Consider the following 17,265-nt stretch of genomic DNA (forward strand, 5'->3'; position numbering starts at 1 on the left):
TTGCTCTGGACTCCCATCCCGAGTTCACTCGCTTATGTCTCATCCTTTCCATGGGAGTCCACCACAAGTGGTGACCCCGACGTGATCCACTGCAGGTGGTACGTGTCCGGACCTCCGTGTTTCCTCGCCTGGAATAGGTAAAGTACGTACTTAACTATTGCTGGACAATAGGATTTTTTTCAGGGAGCATGGGGGGAAAACTCTCTCAGCCACAGGAACGGCATGTTAGTGAGCTGCTGAGGTTAGTCAGGACAAACTTCTTTATCTTTAAACCCTCTGGGGGGAGCAAATAGTTCTTTCAAAAGGTAATGTGAAAGAGCTGCTGCAAGAGATCTGGCAGCAGTGTCCCTGCTATCCAGAGAAGGGATCTTTAAAGTTAGACACATGGAGGAGAATTGGAACTATCCTTCATGAAGAGCCACGGGCAACAGCTGAAATTTTGATATATTGGAAGGTTGTTATGACTGCTTTAGAGATACAGCAGCAACCTCTTTTAAAAACTTTAGTTGAACCTCCTGCTTATGAAGGAGTTGTGTTGCACCCCCCAATTTCTAAATTGGAATATGCCTCCTCAACCCCAACAGCGCTTACGCCTGTAGAGGAGAAAATCCAATCACAAACGGGGAAAGTTCAAGCAATGATGCATCAGGCTTTCAATGAAGAGAAATTAGAGGCTGACGAGATTACCCAGATGAATTTGTTTCCAGTTAATAGGCAAATAAATGCTCAAGGCAATATAGAAATTGAATGGATTCCGATTCCTTTAGCTGTTCTTAGAGAAATTAAAAAAGCAGTTAAAGATTATGGTATTCAAAGTCCTTTTACAAAGGGGCTTCTGACAAGTTTGGCTACCTCACGCATGATTCCTAATGACTGGAAAGATTTAATGAGAATGATATTGAGTTCTACTCAGTATGTGGTCTTTGACTCAGAATACCAAAGAGAAGCTATCACTAGGGGAAGGAATTCAGGGGGGCTGTATACGCCAGACCAAATCTATGGGGCAGGCTTGTTTGAATCCACTGCTGATCAAGCTGCTAATTTGCCTGATCATGTATTTCCAGTGGTTATGGCAGCTGTCCTTAGGGCATTGTCCCGCATCCAGGTTGTGGGAACCCCGGCACGGTCTTTTTCTCAAATTAAGCAAACAGCATCTGAGTCTTATAACGATTTTGTGGAAAGGCTACAATTGGCTATTACCAGACAAATCTCTAATGAGGAAGCAGCAAAGGAACTTTTGCTGAGATTAGCAGTTGAAAATGCAAACGCTGACTGCAAGCGTATCTTACAGCCTTTGGTGGCTAGAGGTGAGGTTACTCTGGCTGATCTGTTAAAGGAATGTGCAGTGGTGGGTTCTCAGGCTTACAACATGGAGACTTTGGCTATGGCATTACAAAAAGGGATGAAACCTACAGGGAATTGTTTTAATTGTGGGAAACCTGGCCATTTTAAAGCTCAGTGCCGTGCCCCTGGGGGGGGGTGGCATTTAACAAAACCAAAAATAGGGACGTTCGCCCGAAATCGGTCTGTCCAAAATGCAAAAAAGGGTTTCATTGGGCAAATCAATGTCGCTCTGATCAGAACCAAAATCCGGGAAACTAAATTTGGGGCGTGCAGCTAGCCCCGCTCCCAAGGCTGTCACAAAAGCATTGCCTGCAATTACTAGGAGTGCAGGTTTGAGTTTTAAAATGTTGAACTCAATTGATGTGACTTTTCCTAATCAAGTGTACATTGAGGACACTCATTTGCATGGGCCACTGCCAGAAAAAACAGTGGGATTGGTACTTCCCAGGTCTTCTGCATCAGAAAAAGGGTTTTTTGTTATTCCAGGAGTTATTGATCAAAATTTTAAAGGGGTTATTAAGATACAATTGTACACTAATACTCCTACATCATTAATGGCCGGTGAATCTATTGCCCAGTTATTATTGCTTCCATACATTCCTATGAATCCTTTAATTGGGATCCCACGAACTGGCGTTTTTGGGTCCACTGAAATGGCCAGTTCTCCAGTTGCTACAGAATTGCTAGCGCTGACAAAAAATTTGACTACAGACCAACCAAAAATGACAATTGAAATTCAAGAAAAATCATTTTCTGGCCTTATAGATTCCGGAGCAGATGTCTCTGTGATACGCCAAAAGGAATGGCCAAATGAATGGGCGCTTGAGGACTCTCCGGCTGTTCGTGGAGTGGGTGGTATGCAGTTTGCAAGAAGTAGTGTACATTGGTTGAAGGCATTGCATAGAGAAACTGGTGAGACTGCAAGGATTCAACCTCTTGTGTTGCCCTTGCATATAAACTTGTGGGGTAGAGATTTGCTATCACAATTTCGCACAAAAATTGTTATTGGATAATGGAAAAATTACAATTGTTAACCTCTCAGCCAGTTTGGATTGACCAATGGCCACTTCCAAAAGAAAAGCTTATAGCTTTATACAAACTCCAGCCTTGCCTACTGCAGCTTTATTTCAATTACATGAAGCGCAGGTTTATATCATTGAATGGTTGCATTTGCAAAACACTCCCAGAAAAACAGTTTCTACTATGGCTATTTTTTATAGTGAGTTAATCATCAAAGGCCGAAATCGCAGTATGCATTTATATGGCATAGATCTAGTTCAGTTATTTTTACCTATCTCCCTCACTTTGTGGGAAACTTGGTATAGTCAATCCATTGAATTGCAAATTGCTCTTGAAAATTGGCCAGGGAAGATTTCTTGCCACACCCCCAGTGACCCTCGTTTCCAGTTGCTTCGAAACGTATCTGTAAATTTTAATTCAGTTATTGCTAAGCAGCCAGTTGAGGGAGTGACCGTTTATGCGGACGGTGGTAAGACCTACGGTGCTTGTGCATGGAGACAGGAAGGGGTATGGAAAACAAAGATTACCCCTCCTCAGCAATCAGCACAAAGGGCTGAATTAGTTGCTGCTATTTTGGCCTTACAGGAATTTGCACAAGAACCGCTAAATCTTATTGTAGATTCTCTTTACATTTATCAATTGATACTTAACATTGAATTTGCTTATCTTTCTCCTTCTGTTGATGCTAATCTTATGAGTTCGTTTTTAGCCCTGCAAAGCTGTCTTCATTCTCGCACACATTTTCTGCATATCGCACACATTCGCAGCCACCAGCCACTTCCCGGGGAGAAAGGGAATGACGTGGCTGACGCAGCTGCCTCAGCCATGTCCTGTCTCTCGCTTTCCCGTTACTCCGTAGGACTCACATAGCTATTTTCATCAAAATTCCAACAATTCCACTCGTCAGGCCATTGTGGAACGAGCTCATCAGACGCTCAAACAAGCACTCCTTCACATAAAAACAAAAGCAGGGGAAGTGGATGGATATGGCTTGCCTTACATACAAAACATTCTTAATATTACTTTATATACTTTAAATTTTTTAAACATGACAGGATCTCCCGCTGCTATGGCAGCCAATAGGCATTTTGCTTCCTCCCCTTCTGCGGGTATGCCAAGACCAAAAGTTCGGTATAGGAGACTACCAGATCCAACGTGGAGAGGACCTGTCCTGCTGATAACTTGGGGCAGAGGATACGCTGCTGTTGAAGATGAGGGGACAGTTGTTTGGGTTCCTGCTCGCTGTGTGCGTCCTTATCATCAGCCAAAGGGGCAAGGGGATGGATTTGGGGGAATGGAAAAAAAAACACGTTGATCCAGGACATGGGGAAGCTAGCAAACCTTCATAATAAAACTGATTGTTGGATATGTATGCACATGCCAACTCACAAAACATCAGGGCTTCCAATGGTTGCAGTACCTCTGGATGAAGGTGACTGGTATAAGGGACAATGCTATGGTTGTTCAGGGACGTGGTCTAACAGTTGGACTACAAGTAACATAAATACCTTACACCTTGGAAGCCGGATCCAAGAGGTGGCGGGTATCTGTTGGACCCACAATGAGACAGTAGAAAATATGACTTACTTGGGGACATATCCGTTTTGCAACAAAACAATTGTTATTAGCAATGGAAGTCAGGTTTATTCGAATGACATGAAAACTAAAAATCTCACTTACTTTGTACATAACATTTCTCGATATGATATCACATCTTTGATCAATGAAAATAGGTGTCCATATATTCCTGCCACATGTTGTCCCACCACGAGAGAAAACCAGTTGTACAAATGTGCGAATGGGAAATACACACCATCATCCACTTATTTGGCTATGTTAATGGAATCCTTTGCACAATTAATCTATGCTGAACCAAATACAGTTGGTCATCTCCTGGGAGCAAATCTATGGTTGCTGTGTGGACGGATGGCCTATGATCGCATGCCAGCACGATGGAAAGGAGTCTGCACCTTTGGGAAAGTAATCCCATCTCATTTCATTCAAAAATCTTTGGGGACTGCTCATATCCGCAATGTGCGTTCCGCAGCGGAAGTAAACTCTGTTTTGACTCATGACTACTGGACACAAATATCAAGGGGAGTTATTCCTCCTTTAGGAGTCATGATGAACTATAGAGATTTACATCGTTTAAACAATTGGACAGTTACTATGTTTAAAGACACCAATAAAACTCTAAAGCTGCTTGAAGAAGAGCAAGGAAAAATCCTTGACTTTGTCCTGCAAACCAGATATGCGGTGGACACTATTTTGGCAGCGCAAGGGGGAGTTTGCGCTGTGATTCATACGCATTGTTGCATGTATATCTCTGATTATTCTCCAAACATTACAGCTACTATACAGCATATGGAACAAACCCTGAATGAGAATCCATTACAATCAGAGGACGAGGGACTGGACATGTGGTCTACACTTTGGTCCTGGTTGCCAGATGGTTCATGGATTCATCACCTAATTGTTGGAGTGATATTGCTTTTTATACTTTCTCTTTGTGTATGCTGTTGTATCCAATGTCTCCCTTGACTTTTAGGAATGTGTCGGGTGAAGCCTACGGAAGGAGAACTGTTGTTGCAGATGGCGAAAAGCTACCGAGGCATCCGTGATCATCAAAAAACTAAAACAGGGGAGATGTGGGAATAAACTTTGACTTGAGTATTGGGTAATGATTAGTCTAAGACCTTATACATACATGTCTGCCTAAAGGTCACCGAGATAAAGCAAGGAAATTAAAAGCAAACACGAGAAACAATTAAGCAGCTCAGACAAGTATAAATAATTCTATGTACTATATCTAATTATTGTAATCCACAATGTGAATGCTTACTATGTACAAAATTCTCAATAAAAGGGAGCACTGGGATTTGCTCTGGACTCCCATCTCGAGTACACACGCTTGTGTCTCATTCTTTCCATGGGAGACCACCACACCACCCCTGCCCTATACCATGTCAGACAAGTGGCAGTCCAATCTCCCTTCATGGACTTACACCCTCTTCTTCTCCAAGTTGCCTGCTGAATGCAACTGTGGGGGTCCCTGGGGTGCCAAAAGGGGCTGGCCTAGCAAACGTTGATGGTGAAGACATTTTGGGCCACAAATGAAGAGGTGGGCAGTAGAAAGCCTGAAAGCTTTCACTTTTCTTGTTGGTTTGTTTTCATCCTTTCCTCTAGAAGAGGCCCTCCAATATTCTCCAGTCATCTCTCTCCTCCCCAGCTCTGGTTAATAAGACCCAAATCATTGTTACTGTTGGCCTTTTGAGTTTTCTGACAATGTTTTCAGAAGAAGAAGGAAGAGGCAACGAGTGGCAAGAAACTCCTCGGCCCAGCCAAGATATTCCGAGATATTCCGATATCTCCTGTCTCCTCACCCTTCCCAGATGCATGGACATCCACAAGAGAACCACCCACAGCCAAAGAGAAGGCATTGCAGCCAAGCAGGTGAGCCGTTATCAGGCCCGGCCCAGCTTGGACCTTCAGGAAAGAAAGACTCGTCTCCATTTGCAGTCAACTTGCATCTAGTAAAAGGTATGCTTTCACTAAAGCCAAGTGGTCACAGCGAAAGCAAAGCTACATCTGAGGATTACTGCATAAACCTGGAAATCTTCCCTTTTTTCTCCCTGGTCATCTACAATCATGTCCACTGAAGGCCAATCATGCAGATAAGGAAGAAAAGTATTTATTTAAAGATATTTTAGGGAGGAAGCAGGGGAATCCCATCTCTTTGCTCACTCACGCCAGACCAACGCAACACTCTTGTATCATAACAAGCAAATATCTGCATCCAGTGGCTACACCATTACGTCTCCTTGGTGAATGGGTGTTGCCCACCATGAAACTGGGATGAAAAGGGCAGAGTTGGACCATGAAAATTAAGCAAATGAACTTGGATTGTTCTTGGTATAAACAAGTGATGGATTTGTCCAAGAAGTTCTAGCTTTGTGGTCTTTGGAGCCATCCAAGGAATAAGGCGGAAAGACAAGAGGCAGCTGATAGAAAACAAGCAAAAGGGCCTAGAATGGCAAAATGAGCATGTGTGAGATTTACTATGTGTTAAACTTACTGCACATTCCAAAAAGATAAAATATGAGTGGACCGATGATCAGATTGATGTCCATGCTTGAAGCATAGAAAAACAAGGCTTTGTGTATATCTGGATGTCTTTTGGGTGTTGTGATGGTCAGATAGGGCTCACAGTTTAGGAGCAGACTGAGCTCACTTTCAAAGGTTCCCCTAAAACTTGCGTTTTGTCAATATACACAGCAAACACACCCTCACAATATGTCCCCTTCCCAAGAATGGGGACAGACCCACCATGGTGCACTCAAAATAAAAAGGGATCAGGATACATTTTAGGATGGGAGACTTCTCCTGTGGCCCCTGGACCTAAACCCAAGACAATGTTTCAGAGATTCCTTAGCTCAGGTGTTGTACAAAGAAAAACAGGGGCAGTCGGCCTAAAGAAGGTGCATCCTGTAAAATGGCGTTTCCAGAACCTTCCATCTCCGCCTTCATTCCTCAAATGAAACAATGGCATTGTTTATGGAGCCTACCCATCTTCTGGGAAACGCACAGCCTAATTTTTTGCATGAATTGCCGGTCAATTTGAGTGAGCTTCCTGACAATAATTGATTTAGCGCTTGTTGGTTGTTTTGGCCAAGATTTGGGAGGCTTTGAGTTCTTTTTTTTTTTTTAAACAAGTTTTATTTTTCAAGACAAACAATACATAAATACACATAAACACAAAACATAAAAGTATAAAAAATCTCTTTTCTGAAAGTTGCTTAGTCCCGGGTTAAAACTCTTGGTACAGACACAAGTTCAATTTCATATTCATTTTACATACCATTTCATATCTTCTTAACATTTTCAATTTTCTATATAACTTCTCCTCTCCTTTAAATTTTCTCAATTTTATTTCATTTTTATTTTTTTATCTCCTCTCAATTCATATCGTAATATTTATTATTCTTTGTCTGTTCTATTCCAGCCAATCATTTATTTTTCTTCTTTTAAAAAAAAGAAGAACTTCTCCTATACACTATATGGAGTATGATGCCTTTGTCTTTTTCCCCTATATTTATAGTACTTAATATAAAATACATAACCTACATTGGGATTCTGTCTGGTACATTCTAAAATTATACTATATTATCAAAAATAATACAAATCTATTCATTAATATTGATATTCATTCATATCTTAGATATTTAACTCATTACTTTTCAATTATATCACATGCTTTTATGAGAGCCCTAGTTTTCAAAATTATTCCCCCCCCCCACATCACATATTATAGCTCAATATTTCATTGAAATGTTCCTCCTTCTTCTACTTCAAATCTCATTTCACAAAAGGTTTGCTAATATACCATCTTCTAATTATTAATATTAACAATCATTTATATCTTAAACATTTTATCCATTTCAATTGAATGTCATGCTTTGGGGGAACACTTATGCTTTCCACGATTATTACCACCCCCCACATCACAATCTTGGATCATATTTCATTACAATACTCCCTTTTTCTTAACAAAAATTTCACTTGTTTATGTTAAATATTTTATCACATTTTAAACTATATATTATTTCTAATTTTCTATAATTACTTCTAAATACAGATATAAAAATGCAATCTTATGTACCTTCTAGAATCCCATTAACAATAAGACTTATCCATTATCTCTGAAAAACTTTTGCTTCTTAATATCTTGCTCCCCACCATCCTTTCTCCCTTGCTTCTTCTTCTCCTTGTACTCTTTAACCCCTTGTCTCCCCACCTCCCTCTTATTCTGCTTTCCCCCTTTCTGTTGTTTCTTAACATGTCCCTTTTCCACCTTATTCTTCTCTTTTTGGGCTGTTTTTCCAGATCTTAAAGACCTCCGCTTTTTCCCTTCTCCAATCAAAGTCCTTTTCTCATCAAAGATGGCTTCTCCTTCTTCTTTATCCCCATCATCCTCATTCTGCTTCACATAAATATAAACCGCCATTTCTAAGTATTGGAAAATAGTGCCAAGTCCATCTTCACCTCCTTGTTTTTCTCTTTCAAATTTTTGATATATAAGTTCCAATTCATCCATAGATGATGCCATTGTGTAGAGAAAAGTTTTTCCAAACAACCACCCAGATGATTTAATCAGAAATAATTTCCAAAGGTTCCAAAATCACCAAACAATCCAAACAGACTGTTTCTTTTAGATACCTTCTTCTTCTTGACTTTCTCTTTCTGGGGTTAAAGTAATCACAAATCCTTTTCAAATATATTTTTTGGAAGTTTTTAAACTCTTTGCAATTCTAGGCAATCTTCTCCTTATTTTCAAATTTTGCTCAGATTTTTTTTCACTCTCCCTTCCCACTCACAGCCAAAAAGATTTTTTTTTCGGTGTCACTTTAGGAAGGAGAGTCGAACAAAGAAAAAAACTTTTCCCTTTAGGGTATTTGCAGCTTGTAACTCTCGCAAGGAACAATAGATACTTAACAGCTTTCAAGGTTCCAAATAACTTTCTCCCGTCTTGTCCCAGCCAGAAGCAACTTTCACTTCTTTTTCAGCTCTCTCCCTCCTGCACTTGCTTACCCGGCTGCAGCTTTCTTCATGGCGGCCATTGCTGACCGCCGTTCCTCCGCCTCGGGAAAAGGGAGTTTAGCCGGCTGGGGAGGGGTTTGCGGCACCCCAAACCCCTTGCCGGATCCCCCTATCTTCCGCTGCCTCTACAGGGCAGCTGTATCCCCCAGATCCAAATGGATCGGGGAACCTTGTGATGAACGCAGCAGGGATCGCACAATGGCAAATCCCTGCCGCCGCCGAAAGCTAGCAAACCGGAAGAGTGGGAGGCTTTGAGTTCTAATCCTCCCTCAGGCAGGAAAACTTCCTGGGGGACTTTGAGCGGATCACTAGGAGACTTTTGAATTCCAGTCCTGCCTTAACTCTTATTGAATTTGGGGTGGTAAATTTGGAAACATTTTCTCAGATTAATGTGAGAAACTAAAATTGGAGATTCCTAGAGTGTGAGATGGCCGAGTGTCCAATGTTGTGGGTAGTGATGGAGGAAAGTGAAATTGTGGGATAATCGCTGTGGTGGGGATCAAATTTTTTTACTACTGGTTCTGTGGGCATAGCTTTCTGGGCATGGCTTTGTGGGCGTGGCTTTGTGGGCGTGGCAGTGGAAAGTTACTTCAAAAGCCCATTCCTACCTCTCCCAACTAACCTGCTTTCCAGCTCCGTTCTCCTGTGCAGGGCAACCAATCCAGCCAATCAGCTGGGACTCAGTGGGAGGCAGAGAAGAGATGGGGGCGAGGCCAGTCAGAGGTGGTATTTGCCAGTTCTCCGAACCACTCAAAATTTCCACTACAAGTTCTCCAGAACTGGTCAAAACCTACTGAATTCCACCTCTGGATAAACGGCTCTTCCATGTGGCACAAAGCCACAAGTCTCTGCCTTCTTCTACTGCTTGTGCGAGAACCAGAGGGATTTGTGTGAATCTTAGACTGACCTTCTTCTGATCCAACAGAGCTTTTCTTATCTCCTTCAAATGGAATTTGCAAAGGGATCCTATTCGCAGTTAGGAACCATTATGAGACATAAACATTAATTCCCAATTGATCAGCAATCTCTGTGGTTGGAGAGCAGAGCAGCTTCCATGGGTGCCTCTTCCTAGAAACCTAGAAGTCCCCCCCACTTATTCAACCCCTTTTTGGACCTGGATGAACATTACGCAGCATTGGAGGTTTGTGACGTGTCAATGATGTGGCTGCCTTGAGACAGGATCCCTGTAACCTCCTTCTGGGAAGAGTCCCAAGGTCCCCTTTCTCTGGACATCTTCTCCAGCCCTTAACAGACGAGACAGGCTTGGAGGAGGAGCAGAGAAATGCTTTAGGTACAGATTGTAGATTGGAAAATTAAAGAGCCTGAAAACGGCTATTTTATTTCTCTGGTTGATGAAAGAAAAAAATATACAGTGGAAATTTCTTTACACACTTCATTATTTTATTTCCTTCTTTTTTTTTTGCTGTGCTGTACATACAATCCCAAACTGAAATCCCAGACAGCTGTTCTGCTGAATTCTTTCTGCAAAGGAGATTTTATCAGGAAATCAAGAAAGACTCATATAAGAGGGATGAAGATTTCCCTCCTCAGCTGGGAGCCAGTCAAGCATGGCATTTCACATCATTCTGGCATTTTAAGGGAGAGGATCAGGCAACCAGGCTGGTGTTTGGTTCCCACAGCTTCCTCCTGATCTCTTTTCCTACACATTCTCTCACCACCCACCCACATGTTTAGCTGCTGTCAGTGGGAACAAGTGCGTCAATCGTTTTTTATAAGTTATCATGTTCAGTAGCTGTTGCTGAACAGCTGAATTCCTCTGAATTTTACAGTGGTCTCTTTAGCAATATTTATTGAAAGGGGAGAATTCCAGTCGTTCAACAATTCCCCATTTTGAAACATATAGATATCATTTTCTTTGACTCCTGCATACTATCAAAATGGAAATCAAATAAAAGAAACATGAACAATTCTTCCACTATTATAATGATGTTATATCTCATGTTTTTACATTTGTTCTGGCTGTGAGATGCTCCTTTGTGTTCAGCTCTGGCCTCAGAAGGATAATGTAGCACTTGGGGATGAAGATGCAGCCCAGCAGACCAGCACTGGAGGCCAGGATGGAGAAGACCTGCACAGCCACCATGTGTTTCCCTTTGGTGCTCAGGTAGGTGGGCACAAAAGTCACCCAGACACTGCAGAAGACCAGCATGCTGAAGGTGATCAACGTGGCTTCGTTGAAGGCCCCAGGCAGATTCCTGGCCAGGAAAGCCACCGTGAAGCAGACGGCGGCCAGGAAGCCCATGTAGCTGAGGGTGATGTAGAACATGACAACGGCCCCTTGGTTGCATTGCAGGATGATCTCTCCAGGCTGGGAGAGGAGGTCAGAGTCAGGGAAGGGGGGAGAAACTCCCAGCCAGATGGAGCAGATGATAACTTGGACACCAGAAGAAGACAGGATGATGGAGTTGGCCAAGCTCTTCCCCAACCATTTCTTTGCTCGGTTTCCTGGTTTTGTGGCCAGGAAAGCCAGCACCACCATGCTGGTTTTGGCCAAGAGAGAAGAAACGGCAACTGAGAAGATGATGCTGAAGACCGTTTGTCGGAGAAGGCAGGTGGCTTTCCTTGGTTGACCAATGAAGAGAGAAGGAGACAAGAAGCAAAGCAGGAGGGAGACCAGGAGGATGTAGGAGAGGTCCCGGTTGTTGGCTTTGACAAGGGGAGTTTCTTGGTATTTAATGAAGACGATTAAAACAAGGCCTGTGGTTAGGAACAAGAATAGGGCAAAAGAAACCAGGATGATGCCCAGAAGTTCTTCATAATACAGGAAGGTTATAACTTTGGGGATACATTGGACTCTTTTTTTATTTGGGAATTTATCATCCGGACATTTGGTGCATTTTTCTGTATCTGAGAAAAAAACAACAGCCCCATATTTCTTTGTCCTTTGCATTTCAAGATATATTGTACATTCTTTGGGAACAAGTGATTACCAGGAGCATTTTCCGGGATTGATTTCTTAATATCTCCAGAGACAAAAAATAAGTGTATCACTTTTTAAAAAAATATAGCTACAGTATATTTTTGATAGGCTATGAAATTGAGGGAAGCTTTGGACTTGAAATATTTCCTTTGTAATGTTCAGAATATCGATAGAAACCTCCATTACTAAAGGAAAATAATGAATCAATTAATCTTTCTAGAGAAACTTATGTGGAAGATGGCAATTCTTGTCATACTTGCCTCACAGGTGGCTGGCAGATCAAGTGACTGTTGCAAATAATTTGGAATGGCCATTGGAGCAGTGGTGCTACGGGTGCAGAGACATACAGGCATAACTATCCATGCCACCACATTGTGTATCTCGTACATCAGCAATACCTTTTCAGTGTTCCTCAAAGTGAACCCATGTAGACTGCATTGCAATCCTCCTTTCAGGAGATGGACCTAAACCAATTCCTCACATTTCAAGGAACTCAGGTGTTCCTAGAGAAGTATGTGGAAGGAAGGACACATCCAACCTATAAAGAAGAAATATTTTTTCTGGCAGTAGTAAAGCTTGTCCAATCTGCCACAGCCACGTCTCTCTATCCAGCCCTTCCTTCACAGTCTTTTTGCTCTTCTGTTTAGATAAGAAATGAGGCATTTCGGAAATAAACCAGAAACAATTAAGCTTCAAAGTGTGTTTCAATTCACACTTTCATGACAATGCTCTGGATGGATCCAGTTCCACCAGGCCTCCCATTTTCCTCTGGTGTCACCCACCTTTCTGAGTGGAGAAGGTCCCCTCCGGACAAGGAACGCAGTCATAACAGCAAACTGGCTCTCCTTCTCGAGCCCTCTTGACAAATCCAGGATGACAACTTTCCACACATTCAGATTGAGGAAAGGACTGAGCAGGAAAAAAAACAAGATTGCCAAAGGAAATGTGTGAGGATTCTCCATCCATGGAAAATGGAGGTAAAAATGGATATTAGATAAGATATTAGATATTAGCCTCTGGTCTTCACTTAAGTAAATACAAAATCTCTCACTAATTACAAATGTTTGGAGATATAACTTCTGGAAGATTCTTCCTTTAGTTCCTCTCTTTTGCTTTTGGCATCTCACATTGCCAAGAAAAAAAAAAAAGGACTTTATTAAATAGAAAAGTCTGGAGAGATGGAACCAGTGGTGGGATTGTACTGGTTCTGTCTATTCTATAGAACCGGTTGTTATGATTCTGCACAGTTCGGAGAAACGGCAAATATCACCACTAACTGGCCCCACCCCTCTCCACCTGCCCCTCCCCTCCGTGCCCAGTCAGGTTTTTTTTGTAAATTTTATTTGAGTTTTCACAAAGAGAAAAAAAATACAAATAAAACATCTTTTTTGAAAGTAGCGTAATCCCGGGTTACATTCTTCGTACAAACACAAGTTCAGTGTCCTCTCATAACCGGCCGTTGTGGCAGGGCTGGGAGGGTGCATGCACACGGGGAGATGCTCCTCAAGCAAATGCCAAAGCACAGCAAAACCAAGTACGGGGCAGGTGGCTGCTCACTTGAGGAGTGAGCGTCTCCCCACACAACTGCACCCTCTTGATCCATCCACAGCTGCCGGGTGCAAGAGGAGGAGGAAGAGGAGGAGGAGGAGGGTCACCCGAATGGACGCTTCCACCGCAGTCTGGCAATCGTTGTTTAGCCAGTCTGGATTCAAAAAAGAAGAAATGAAAGAAGTAGCGAAGAGCGCCAAGGAGAGCTTGCTGGCTTCGCCATGCCGCGTCTTTCAGGTAGACACACACACACACACATTCACAGATACACACACACAAACAGAGTGGGGGAGAGAGAGGGGAAGATAGGGACCCGGCCTCTTCGCTATCCCCCACCATCACCCTTACCTTCTCACACTGCTCCATTTTGTGAACCACCTATGGTTTAGTATCTCCTTCAAACTGGTGAGAATCCCACAAGGGCTGGGGAATGTGTCACTAAGAGCTTCAGGTTGGTTTGCTCCTTGTGCCCAAAATAGCAAAGAAAAAAAGGGAATTCTGTTGACCAGGGCCTGAATTCAGATGAATTTGAATCATGATTGGGTGGAGGTCCTTTTGGTCCCTTTGGGAGAGAAGCTTCATCCTGCTTGGGGAAAAGTGTCCCCTGAAAGGGCAGGTTCATAGTTGGGGAGGTTCTTAAAGAGACCAGACCTGGTCAGACTTATCCATGCCTCTCTTTTACACACACACACACACACACACACACACACACACACACACACACACACACAAAGGGGGGGAGGAGGGGAAGACAGGGAAAGAGGCAGAATGAGAGAGAGATACAGAGAGATACAGAGAGGGGGAAAGAGAGAAAAAGAAAGGGATAGATGGAAGGACGGGACAAAGAAAGAAAAAGAAAGAAAGAGATGGAGGGAGGAGAAAGTGAATGAGATACATGGATGGATAGATAAATACATGAAAGGAGGGAGGGAGAGAGAGAAAAAAAGGAGAGGAAGGAAGGACACAAACCCTGGCTTCAGAAGACTCTTTGAAGCAGCACAGCAATCTAGGGCTGGGTTGCAAGGGATCTTGGAGGTCATCTAGTCCAACCCCCTGCTCCAGCAGGAGATCCTTACAAAATCAAAGAATAGCAGTGTCAGAAGGCTGTGTGCGTGTGTGTGTTTGTGTGTTTGTGTTTATGGTTGTCAAAACTCCAAAACCAGGTCAAGGAGCTCTGGGGAGATCAGTCATAAATTAGAACACTTGCTAAGCAACTGGCCATTAAGCGAGGACCACTTGTATTTGGTTTGCCAGTCACATGGCCACCTGGCCATGCCCATCTGGTCAGGTGACCATCAGGCCACTCCCACAAATTAAGCCACGCCCACCGAACCGGTTGTTACAAAATTTGAATCCCAGCCCTGGATGGAACTGAGAAAAGATTTCAGCATTAATTGATAACCAGCCGATTCCTTCGTATGACCCCATTAACACGCATTTCTCCCCTCTTCTCACACCCATAATTTTAAGGTGTGATATCAGAACAATCTTGATAATTTCAGGTGAACTGAAAGCCTTGGAGCTGCTTCCTAGGAGCAGAAGGCCCATTGCTCCATCCCAGGGAGGGTGAAAGGGAGGCATGGAGAGCTCTGGCCAGGTCCAGCCTCCTTAAGAGCCTCCCAGATTATGGAGCTGCCCCTTCAGGGGACACATTTCCCCAAGCAGGACGAGAAGAAGCTTCTTTCCCCCAATGGGGCCAAAAGGACCTCCGTCCAATCACGATTCAATCCCATCCGATACAGTCCAAGCCTGGATTCAGGCTCCGGTCAGCAGAATTGCCGCCTTCGTTGCTCTTCTGGGCACAAGGAGCAAACAACCAGAAGCTACTAGGGACACATTCCCCAGCCCTTGTGGGATTCTCACCCATTTGATGGAGACCCTTAATTGTACGTGGTCCACAAAATGGAACAATATCAAAGCCTCCCAAGCAGCCTAAGGGAAAAATCCGGTTTTTACTGCCCAGATTCAGTTCTCGGTGAAGGTCAACCACCTTTGGGGAATAGCATCAGCCCTCTTGAAATGGGACCTCAGGCTTTGGAAAACAGAGGAAGGACATCAAAACTTTCTCCTACCTTGTTGAGCAACTTTAGCCGTGAAAGAACATCTTGCCTGATAGAAAGTCTGTTTCTTTTAAAATACGCCAGAGTCTCTGTCTTGGGATCATCCCTGGGAAGAACCAAGAAGCCCCAAATGAACAGATCTGCTACTACATCTCCATTTGGGTCCATGTAGAGTTTATAGTTCGAAATATTGAGAAACTCATTCTTCTCCAGGAAAGGATGGAACTAGAATGGGAACATGCAGCAATTTTTAAAGGAGAAAACTTTGTTTCTTATCCCAGACGCTTTTTCACATTTGCATCTTTCTTCTGTAGTTGTCTAATTTACAGACATGCTTCATTAGGAAAATGGGTGTTACCACTATCTTACAAGTGAAGGGAAAAAGTTCACAAAAATTTGTCGATCATATTTTGACAATATAGATTTTGACAAAATATAGTTGAACAACAGAAAAAAGGAGATTTATGAACTCCCTGAAAGCAACAGGCTGGTTATCAGAAATACGGATTTCTGAAGAAGAAAATTGTCAGGGTGATCCTCTCCCAGGAAGCCCAGACAGGAAACCTGAGCTAGGCCTGAGCTGAAACTGGGCCCCTGAGGACAAGGGGCCACTCGAACTGCAGCTCACGCAGAGGTGGTATTCAACCGGTTCTCACCGGCTAGGACGAACCGGTGGTCACCCCTGGTTGGCCACACCCCTGAACCGGGTCGCCCACTTGTCCCAGTCGCTCTCCTAGCTTTCCCTACCACGTGGTGGCTGTTTCGCAGATCGGGCAGATGTCCCAGGGCTGTTGCACATGCGCACTGTGTGTGCAGCCGTGCGTGTGCTACAGATGCAGTGCACGCGTGGAGCAGCCCTGGGACATCTGCCTGCCTGCCCACCCTCCCAGATTACGTTTTCTTACTTCTCCTGGCGGATGTGCCTTTTCCAGCCCAGCCCGGCCCGGCCAGCCAGCAGGTGGGTGCACGATTGTCCCGGGTCTTCTCTTCTTCCTTGTCGCGATATGCCTGCAGGAGCCCCTCAGGCCAGCTGAGCTGGGAGCCGCCATTCCCAGGGTTCTACACTCCCATGCTTGGTCGACGCCTCTTCACCTTGCCTGAAGCAGCTGGCCCTGCCCCTCACCCTCCCCTCCCTCGCCTGGCCTGAGAAGTTAAGGGGGACGGTGGGGGATAGCGAAGAGTCCGGGTCCCTATCTTCCCCTCTCTCTCCCCCACTCTGTGTGTCTGTGTGTCTGTGTGTGTGAGACAGAGAGAGAGAGAGAGAGAGAGAGAATGAGGGGGGGCAAGAGAAGAGAAGAAAGAAAGAAAGAAAGAGCAAGAAAGAAAGAGGGAGAGAAAGAGAAAGAAAGAGAGGGAGAATGGAGAAAGTGAATGAGATATATGGATGGATAGATAAATACATGGAAGGAGGGAGGGAGGGAGAGAGAAAAAAAGGAGAAGTTAGGACACAAACCCTGGCTTCAGAAGACTCTTTGAAGCAGCACAACAATCTAGGGCTTGCATGCAACGAATCTCGGAGGTCATCTAGTCCAACCCCCTGCTCCAGCAGGAGATCTTTACAGAATCAAAAATAGCAGGGTTAGAAAGCTCTGTGTGTTTGTGTTTGAGTGAGTGTGTGTGCATGTGTGTTTGTGTGTTTGTGTTTATGGTTGTCAAAAACAGGACAAGTAGCTCTGGGGAGATCAGTCATAAATTAGAACACTTGCTAAGTAACCGGCCATTAAACGAGGACCAATTGTATTTGGTTTGCCAGTC

The 17,265-nt window shown here is 43.7% G+C and overlaps 1 protein-coding gene across 1 annotated transcript; it reads right to left on the reverse strand.

Annotated features, from left to right (window-relative positions):
• Positions 1–10,535: 10,535 nt before the first annotated feature.
• Positions 10,536–15,678, reverse strand: LOC148129435 (vomeronasal type-2 receptor 26-like). Its single transcript, XM_087944261.1, has 3 exons — positions 15,523–15,678; positions 12,685–12,811; positions 10,536–11,829 (listed from the first exon to the last, which is right to left on the reverse strand). Exons 1-3 carry the CDS (start codon positions 15,676–15,678, stop codon positions 10,919–10,921), a joined length of 1,194 nt encoding a protein of 397 aa, XP_087800387.1. The 3' UTR covers positions 10,536–10,918.
• Between the last annotated feature and the right edge of the window lie 1,587 nt (positions 15,679–17,265).

Source organism: Notechis scutatus, chromosome 15 (genome assembly GCF_049901735.1).
Source record: "Notechis scutatus isolate UNSWTSFEM ecotype Mainland chromosome 15, rNotScu1.2, whole genome shotgun sequence".
Lineage (NCBI taxonomy): Eukaryota > Metazoa > Chordata > Lepidosauria > Squamata > Elapidae > Notechis > Notechis scutatus.